Genomic DNA, 10,342 nt, shown 5'->3' with positions numbered 1-10,342 from the left:
ACGACGCAAGCACATAGAAAAATTCGTGAGGTCCGTTGGTTCGTTCCATGGCTTAGTTGGTATAGCGTCTGGCACGGTATGCAAGAAGACGTCGGTTCGAATCCGACCGGATCGAAGGAATTTTTTCTGAGTGTTCGATCTTTGTATTAATAATTAAACTTATGTAATTTAAATAATGTAATGTAAAACTAAGAGAAGACTGGACCTCGGTGGCGCAAAACAGAGAGATGTAGAGAGAGGGGAGGAAGGCCTTTGCCCAGCAGTGGGACAGTGTATATAAGCTTTAAAAAAATGTGAAAGCTGTAAAATTAATAAGTACTGATTTTTAATTTTTGGATATTATGTATAGAATAAGATAGAGTTATTGATTAGTTCAACAAACTGTGCCTTCTCTAAATGAATTGTGGACGCTATTGTACCAAAAACGTTAGGGACACCGTGTGTCTCTAGGCCGCGTGTCGGGTTAAATTTTCATTACACAAATTTAAATACTATTTAGCTAATAATGAATTAAGTTTTAACAAATTATCATTTCCTCCGCAGGATCATTTTTTGTTACTCCATGCAAAGCAGAAGATTCGAAATGCTTAAAAGAAAACGTTTCAAAGGGTTTCCAGGCTTTCGCAAAGGGCATTCCCGAACTGGGCGTAAAACCTCTAGATCCAATATATATGAAAAGAATCGACGCTAGCAGACAAGGACTGAAGTTGATTGCTACTGATGTTTATGTTGCAGGAATGAAAAATTGCATAGCAAAGAAGGCTTCGTAAGTATTTTTTTTATAATACCACGCGACGGGACAACAAGTCGCGCGCCTGGTTAAATAATTGCAGTGCCACTGTTCCCGCCATCTTGAGACATAAGTTGACAAGTCTCATCATCATATAAAGCCTGACTTCACCCACTGCTGGGTATAGGCCTCCAAGTTTCTGTGCCACTCCCCACAAGACAAGTTTCATGTACCTGTAATTTCACCAGCACCCTACACCCTACCCTTCCAAACCGGAACGCAGTAATACTGCTTGGCGACAGAAATAGGTAAGGTGGCAGTACTTCACTGGACGAACTCTTTCTAACACTTCCACACTCAACGCACACACTCAACATAGCCCCGCACTAGGGAAACCCTGTGTCGCGGGTGCCATGGACACACACATAGGTAACCACAAACTACACACAAACTCACGAGAGAAATAATTGTAGGTCACACAAACATTTCTCCCGGCCCGAGAATCGAACCTGGGACCTGTGCGTGGCAGTGCGACATGATAACCGCTCGGCCACGGAGGCAGTCACAAGGAGCACTATAGCTGCTAAAAAGCAGTAGAGCACTTTTAAATAAATATTATATGTTTGTGTTGTCGTTAATAAAACATACTTATGAATAACTATACCTCCCTTCGTAAGTTGTTGTAAGTTGTATAATAATAGCATTTTTTACGTTTTAACATGGTTTTAACTTAAATAAATCGTTTTTACATGTATGATAGGCTTCATGTTAAAAAATAAAAACGAAGTACTGAGTGTATTCTTTTCTGTTTGAAAAGTAAATAAGACAAAAAGAATATGTATTCTAGAGTTTCATTTACTTTTAAAAATGCAACCTATAATATACCTACATCATAAATATTGTGGGAGTTTATGGTAGATCAATGGAGTTTATTATAAATTATTATTGACATAGAATGACGTCCGAAATTATATATCGTCAATTTAGACGTTGTTTGTACTCGTTTAATGTTGTTTATATTTCGAGAAATATTCAGGGGCGTCTCCTACTTTATTACAGAAATTAGGATATTTTTTTAAATATACGAGGTCTATCCCACAAGTATCCGACCTTCGTCCGGTATTCCGCGCTGGGTCTATTAATCATTATCCGGCTCGTAGCATCCTTCAAAATTATCTCCATTCCACTGAACAACACTTTTTCTACCGGTGCTTCCACATCCCGAAGCAGTTATGGAAGTCAGTTTTCGTAAAAGCCTACAGTGCACTTATCGCACTTTTTAAATCGTCTGCTCAAAGGGCATCGTTAAATCAACGCCCTTGAAGCAGAATTTTCAGTCTTTTGAATAGCCAAAAATCACAGGTGGCTACGTCGGGACTATACGGAGGTTGGCGAAGTGGAGTGATCTTATGTTTTGTCAAAAACTGTTGAACAAAGTCCGATGAAGGCGCTGGCGCATTATCGTGGTGAGAAAACCGAGCTATCGCCTAAAAACTCTACACTGCGTCATGCAACCTTTTCAGAACTTCACCGTAAAATTCTATGTTGATCGTCTGGGAGGACATTCATGGTGTAACACGTTCCCGAAATCGAAAATTTTGCTCAGAGGGCGTCGGTTTGACGACACAGATACGATTATAAAAAAATACAGCGAGTACACTGAAGGATATTCCGAAAACTGACTTCCACACTTCGGGATGTGGAAGCACCAGTGGGAGAGTGTTATTCAATCGAATGGAGATTACTTTGAAGGATGCGACGAGCCAAATTATGATTAATAGACCCAGAGTGGAATATTGTACGAAGGTCGGATACTTTTGAAAGACCTCGTATTGTGCCAGTAGGGTTAGCAGGATAGGGCGCGACTAGCGCGAGATACTGCTGTAGTCGTATACACATCTCGCGCATTATGTCGCTCTCGCGCAAGTCGCGCTTGTTCGTGCTAGCCCTACTGGTAATGTTAGTATATTAAGTTTTTAAAGTACGGCTTACAGCGTTCTACTTGCCTATTTTTGAAATTTTATTTTAAAATTCTGTATAAATGAGTTGGCATTGCAGATCTAAAGATATTTACAACATGGCATTGTAAGTTTCTTGTCCAATGGATAGTTCTTACACTGACATAATAAAACTAAGCTACGCAAGTTTTTCGTATTTGCAAAACGAATTTTGTCTAAGTTTAAGCAAAAAATTAAGAAGTAAACTCAAACTCAATTTCTTGCATAAAGTTAGTGCTCGTTTCGGTCAAACTTGGCAAATAAATATCATTCCACAAACTTTTAGTTCGGTCGGTTTTTGTAATAAAAAAAATATAATTGGATGGTGATAACCATTAACGCGCCAGTGAACATGATCATAGTTTTACGCAAATGATAATTAAAGATACGTTTGTTGTTTTTGATAGATTATTCTAAAATTTAGTTATAAAATGAAAATTTTTGTAGTTATGCTTGTTGTTGATCGGAAATTATAGTAATAAGTTGACAGCAGCAAAAGTTTGCATTTTACAAGTAAATAGAACAAACTATCAAAAAGAACTAAAAATATTTTAGGTGAGATTTTCGCAAAATAATGATCATGTGGGTTGTGTCAACCTTATCAGCATCCAATTGTTTTCTAAACTTTAGCTAACACACTTTCGTTTGTATAGACATCTGTCAATAAATCAATAATCGTCTATCGAAAAAAATATATCCCCTATTACATCTTTCGCACAACCAGAACTGACTTTGAGAAATATGGCACATGAAATTAAAATGACACACAAATGGCAAGATTTATGAGAGTAAGGCTGACAACAGATTGACTATGCAGTCAATCTGTTGTCAGTTTGTAGTTGATACGTGAAGTCGTAATCAACTTTGCACAATGCAGCCGAGACCACGACTGCATGATGTTCATTATGCTGCATGAGGTTAATTTATGTATGTTATAAACACAGACCACATAAACTAATTACAATATCATTAGTTACATTGGTTGTAATGAATATTATGATGCTTTGCTACCATGATATTCAAATTTTTTATGAATTGATATTTAATTATTTTTATGTGAAATTACTCCACTAGTTTATAATTATTAATACAAAGACACTTTGAAAAAATTGCTTCGATCCAGCCGGATTCGAACCGACGTCTGGCATACCGTGCCAGACGCTATACCAACTAAGCCACGGAACGACCCAGCGGACCTCACGAATTTTTCTGTGCTTGCGTCGTATCTTTGTATTTGGTTTTTCGGCGACTATTTAGCCGTAGCGCCATCCATGAAAAATCTATTATATTTCGTCACCCAGTTAGATACCTTTACAGCTACCAGCGCCGGCTAGAGATGCCGCTTTTAATTTTGTGAAATTACTCTATTAAGTAATTTGTTATAATTATCAACACTAAGATCGAAAACATGGCACAGACGCACGTTCGATTCCAGGGGGTGTACTCCTTTTTACGGACATTCGTCTGAAACAATTACCACGTCAAATAAGTAATACTCAACCAAGTTAAAAAACAATGTTAAGTATAGCACCTTCATTGGCATCATGCGTTTTTAATTTGATCGAATATTACTATATTGGGTAAATGTATCATGGTACACTGATCAGGAAATCAAGACCCGGATAGGAATTGATCGAACCTCTTTTAACAACATGAGGAAAGTTCTGTGCTGTCGCAAACTGAACATAGTGCTCCGAGTCAGGTTACTTTTATGTTACATTTAGCCTAACGTCATGTACGGCTACGAAACGTGGACCTTAATAGAAGACACTACAAGTCGCCTGCAGGCATTTGAAATGTGGTGCTACCGTTGCAAGTTACACATTGGTTGGACACAGATCAATCAAATGAAACCATGCTTCAGCATGTCCCGGAAAATAATGTCATCTATCAAAAGGCGCAAAATAGAGTATCTTAGTCACGTGCTCAGGAACAATAAATACACGCTGCTACAGCTAATAATGATGGGCAAAGTAAGGAAAAGAGACACGCTGGGCGAAGAAAGATATTTTGGCTGCGGCCGGATGTTGGAGTGGACCTCAGTCGAACAGCTGTTTCGGTTGGCTGCTGATAGAGACGGATACAGGAAGCTGACGACCAACCTTCAGCATTGAAGAGGCACTCTAAGAGGAATTTCTTATTTGACGTGGTAATTGTTTCGGACGGAAAATGAGAGTTAGAGAACGGGACCCCCTGACTCGAGTCGATCGATTATTATATTAATAAATACAATTCATTTTCATAATTAATTAATACATTTCATTTTACAGACGAGACGTAGAAAAGGGAAAGCTGTTTGTGAAATTCCAATGCGATGGTACACTGGAAGGGCAGTACGAAATGGATGGTCAAATCTTGATCCTGCCAATTCGAGGCAAAGGGCCTGTGCACGTCGTACTTAGTAAGTGTAATACACCATCCACAAGTTGCGTAAAACCTGCTAACTGAGATTTAGGATTACACCAACTTGTGAAGGGTTTATTTACTAACCTGGTTGCAAATTAACTAAACTGCTTATCGTATGCAAAACGACTATAAATTAAAATATCCATATGCTACCAAAAGAGTAAATTATATATTTTGGTTTTCGTTTTTGTATTAAATATTCCTAACTAGCATTCATATAACATGAAACTCAAACTATCAAGCAGTAAAGCGAAATTCCACAACGATTGCTTTTCAATTGCGGCTTGACCGTTATAGTACGTTGAAAGGCGGAATTCTAGACTACACATGAAACAACTAATGACTTTTGAGATAGAGGTTTTTAAGATATCTTCACAAATAGCTGTACTATATATAGTTTTTAGCTATACCTATTTCTGCTGCCAAGCATTAATGTAAGCATTATGCGTTCCGGTTTGGAAGATTAAGGGTGCTGGTAAAATTACAGGCACGTGGGTCTTGTCAATGTGTCTCAGGGTGATGGGTGCAGTAGCTTCATGATCTTTGCGATTTAAAGCTCTGAGTGGCACTGCGTTTGCTATGGATTGGCGTTTCGCTTATGACCAGGCGCACGACGTTACTTAGTATCATAAAAAAACTGGAATAAGGCTTTCATGATAATACATATATAATGTAAAAGTCCACTTTTCCTCCACAAAACTCAAGTACCTGTGCATCAGGCTACCAGGTTCCCAGCTCCCAGAAACAGAAAGAGAATCAGGAAAAAGTCTTTTGCCAGATCAAATGGTTTAGGTATTTACTGTTAAACAACGGTATTACAAAAAAATATACGGTACACCTAGGGATTTTGTTTAAAGAACGTGCTAATTTGTTATACATGTACTTTATTCGATCATATAACATCCTGAAAACAGGCTAAAATAAAAGTTTAAAATAAATAATTTAAGAATAAAATATCTAACTGCATTTTTAAATTATTTTTGTATGGAGATATTTCTGTGTAAGTAGTACAGAGGACCTGCTAAATTTTTAACTGAAGCCTGAAGTTGTTAAATTCACATTTATCTCCAAAGCGAATTGTCTAGCGTTTTAAAGACTCACCGCGCCGCCCGCTGCCTCGTCAGCCGCCATCGGGCGCTTGTCGAAGTCGGATCTGTGTCAAATTTTCTCCACCTGTGCTTATTTTATTCATACAAATTTTCAGAGCGCGCATTGCGGAATGTGAAGGGCCCCCACACCTCACCTACTAAAATCTAAACTCGCATTAAAATACCTCTCCTTAAGTAAATCTTTACACAAGGTGTTTTTACTACTGATAGCATTGACAATAAATATTGTTATGTCGCTTCTCAATCCACAGACACAAACATGGAAAATTTTCAATTATGTTTTAGTAGTATATACCTAATGCATGTAAAAATTGAGGCAGGATCGATTATGAAAATGTTTTGTAGTGTATTAAGAAATTGTTTATATAATTTCAGGAAAACTTGTTATAAACTTTGAATGCGACTTGAGTGAAAAAGTTGGAAAGGACGGCAAAAAACACTGGGACATGAAGAAATGGACACACTCCTTCGAATTAAAAGACAAAGTTGACTTAGTTTTCGAAAACCTGTTCGACGGAAACGAAGTCTTAGGTAAATTATTATTCAATAATTTTATTATATATTATATTATTGACTACTTATAAAAACGACTTCGTCTTGTTTATTACTAAGTTTACTTATCATACTAAAATTCGACACAGTAATCATATATTTATATCGCACTGCATTGTACGTAACCGCTTCAAATTCTTCCTGGTGCAAACTATAGTGATTTGGAAACTTGAACACGAGCAATGGTGATGATTTTTATGTTTTGTAATATTTATTACAATATAATGAGCCATAGTACCTTAATCGCTTGACCTACCGCCTGGCGGTTGGTTCTAATCTAAGAATAGGTGTGAAATTCAATTTGAAATTTACCATGAGCTTTCCGGCGAAGGAAAATATCGTGATGAAATCTGCACGTCAAAAAGAGGTTCACAAACGGAAACGTGTGATTTTTAAAAAACGATTTTTCAAAAAATGCAATTTGGGTATCCTTTTCGAGGTACTTGGGGATGCTCAATACGAATATGGCACTTCTTTCTAAATCCAAGATGGCAGACACGACAGTTCAAATAAAAGCAATATGAGTATTCGTACACCCTCGCCTGAGAGGAGGTCCATGCTCAGCAGTGGACGCATAAATGGGTTGATGATGATGATTACAATGTAACTATTTTCCAGGCAATGCTGCCCGCGAGCTGATATCGTCAAATGGCAAAGAGGTAGTGTACGAAATCGGTCCCCCGATAATAAAAGCGATGATGGACGAATTTATTTCTTCAACGCGAATTTTCCTCGACAACGTCCCTATCGAAAATCTCGCCTTGGACGTTTAGAATCAAAAGATTTTCTACTTATTCTTGTTGACTTTGGGTGGTTATTAATAAACGATTGATATTATTACATGTGGACTATTATTTTAATGTTTCGGAATTAATAAAGTAGAGATGTGATAATGAACAAGCCCTTTGGGATATGAGATTGGGAAAAGGTTCACAAGTAACGAACTGAAAAACGTAGACGCATAAGACCCGCTAGTGCCAGATAACATTGTGAATGTCGCGAACCATATACCCATACGATCCCAAGGAGCACACTTTATACGCCTTAAAACTGTTACATCTGTAAACAGTCTTAAATAATATACATTTAAATACTAGTTCTCTATAAATGGTTTTAGAAAAAACAAATTGTTCTTATAGACTTATTTCACTCAAGTGAAAATTTTAAAACCTTAATACCAAACAACTTAATTAAGTATAATTTCTCTTAATATTTACTCTTATAGTCCTTATTTTAAGTTTATCTGTAGAACAACTGATTATTTTTAATAAAATTGTTCTATACACGTCCGGTAAAGTCTACCAATACTCTAAAAACTAGTGTTCTTAAGTTTATTCTAGATATATTTAATTTATAGACGTTCTGTAGTGTTTGTACTTATGACAAACACGTTATAGCGCGTCTTCAGTAGATTTTATTTTTTTTAAATACTACAATTAGGGTTTTTACTCTATTGGACGTTGTAAGAGTTCATGCAAAATAGATAAAGTAAAGAATATTAAAAGATCTGGTGGAGATAGTGAACCTTGGATATTAAGTCACATCATTCGATACAATCAGCGTTGCCAATGCCAATTGTTCAAAATCCCCAAAAATCACGGTTAAAATCTCAAAATTTGGGAAGAGCAAAGTTCATATTCCCCACGACCCCACATCTCGAATTTTCATTATTTATTAGAAATACATCGCTTAAAATATAATAAAGAATTAAGAAACTGAAAATGTAATAATCTATTACGTTTGCTGTGAATGTAAACAGAATGTAAAATGTAAAACTAATTATAAAATTAGATGACCTTAAATCGTTTATTTATTTTAATTAGATTTAACATTAATCTGTAAACAGTCTTTGAAAAAAAATCATTTTTCTTTGCCTTACAAAATTAAGTAAATTGATTATTTGTTGTGCATTTGGTGACACTATGTTAATGTTAGAAATAATCAATGAGTTTCGACCTACTTATATTTAATATTCAAAGTTGACGAGTGGTAAATTGTGGTGTGGAAGTACCAACTGCTCGGCTTTGTTTATCAACAGCTGATTTCGTTTTGCTTCATACCGGGGACCGGCCTAAGCGGGAGAAAGAATCGCGAACTCAAAACGCACCGACTGGTAATTTTACAATTCAGAACCAAGTTCTCTAATAATAATTCTATTTAAGCTGCTTGTTTATAACACGAGAGATGTGCGATATTGAAAAACACGTCGATATAGTCTATCACAGTGTTTCTAACAGTAACGATCAAACTAGCGATGCACCAGCAATTGATAGATTAAACAAAATGATAAAATGTTAGAATTCCTACATTTTCCTCACATAGCGCCAATCCCCACAAAATCCCCAATCTAGTTGAAATTCCCCACAATTCGAAGAATTTCCCACAAATTGGCAACCCTGGATACAATAGTCGTAATTCGCGCGCGAGCCGGTCGTGGCTTCGTTTGTTGACAAATAAATAAAAATTGTGAAGTAATTCCGTGTTCTGAAATGATAAAAACAATTGAAATGAACGCGTAAACTACTGTACTTCAATGTTGTGTATGTGTATTGTGCCGTCTATCAATAGCATACAGTGAAATCATTGTGTGAAATGTGGTTGGCGTGAAGAAATAACCTCAATTTTGTAATGAAAATTTTATTTCTTCCGACATAAGTTAGGTACATCATTAAAACATTCCTTATATTTATATGATAGGATATTTATCCACCTTTCTAGTCATATATAACACATTCCATATAATTATTAATAACGTTTTTTTTTTTGAGACAAATTGGATTTTTTCAATTGTTTTTGTGACCTAGTGTTTTGAAAAGTTTTTTATTGCATAATACGCTCACTATTCCCTATAACTTTTATAAAGGCTTAGAAACATCGCTTTTTATAGACAATCACAAAAGCTTCATAGAAGTGAATATTTTTCTACAAGATCAACTACACTAAAGCAAGTAAAAATAATCTTTTCGTATTCTAAAGTTTTTCTATAGATAAAGCTATATACAAAACGCTCCCAACAGTGTTTTGAAAAAAGCATTAAAATCTTATCGCCATTTTGTTGTGTCGTGCTTGGCCCTATGTTGTGAAACGTTGGTTTTGACTGGCTCCTACACGGCCCCCTCCTTCCCGTGACGAGGCTGATCTGCTATGCAGATGACGTCCTCGTCACTGCCCGGGATAGGACATATCAAGAGGCCGCGCGGTTGAGGACCGTCGCGACGTCGTTGGTGGTGAAGTGGATCCACCTGCTAGGGCTGAGGGTCTCCATATACAAAACGGAGGCCCTCCTATTTCACGACTCGCGCAGAGGTCCCCCTAGAGGGGCCAAGATCACCCTGTTCGGGGAGACGGTCCCAGTCAAGGCTCGAATGAAATACCTGGGCCTTGTACTGGATGGGAGGTGGACATTCAAGACGCATTTCTCCCAACTTGCCCCAAAGCTGATGAGTACCGCAGTAGCCCTCGGACGACTCCTGCCAAACGTCGGCGGACCGGGCTCAATCTGCAGGCGCCTGTTCTCTGGAATAATCCGGAGTATGGCACTCTACGGC

General features: G+C 37.1%; 1 protein-coding gene across 1 annotated transcript in view; it reads left to right on the top strand.

The window, feature by feature from the left end:
• The window catches only part of LOC113229820 (circadian clock-controlled protein-like), an 8,740-nt gene extending 1,123 nt beyond the window's left edge, over positions 1-7,617 (top strand). Inside the window, exons 2-5 of the mRNA XM_026463499.1 lie at positions 544-766; positions 4,998-5,128; positions 6,618-6,773; positions 7,413-7,617. Of these exons, the coding sequence (XP_026319284.1) occupies positions 544-766; positions 4,998-5,128; positions 6,618-6,773; positions 7,413-7,567 (665 nt within the window). The 3' untranslated portion in view covers positions 7,568-7,617. The remainder of the gene's footprint in view (positions 1-543; positions 767-4,997; positions 5,129-6,617; positions 6,774-7,412) is intronic.
• The last annotated feature ends 2,725 nt before the right edge of the window (positions 7,618-10,342 follow it).

This window comes from Hyposmocoma kahamanoa, unplaced genomic scaffold (genome assembly GCF_003589595.1).
Source record: "Hyposmocoma kahamanoa isolate Upper Pololo Valley unplaced genomic scaffold, ASM358959v1 62, whole genome shotgun sequence".
NCBI lineage: Eukaryota > Metazoa > Arthropoda > Insecta > Lepidoptera > Cosmopterigidae > Hyposmocoma > Hyposmocoma kahamanoa.
This window is presented reverse-complemented; position numbering and strand designations above follow the sequence as displayed.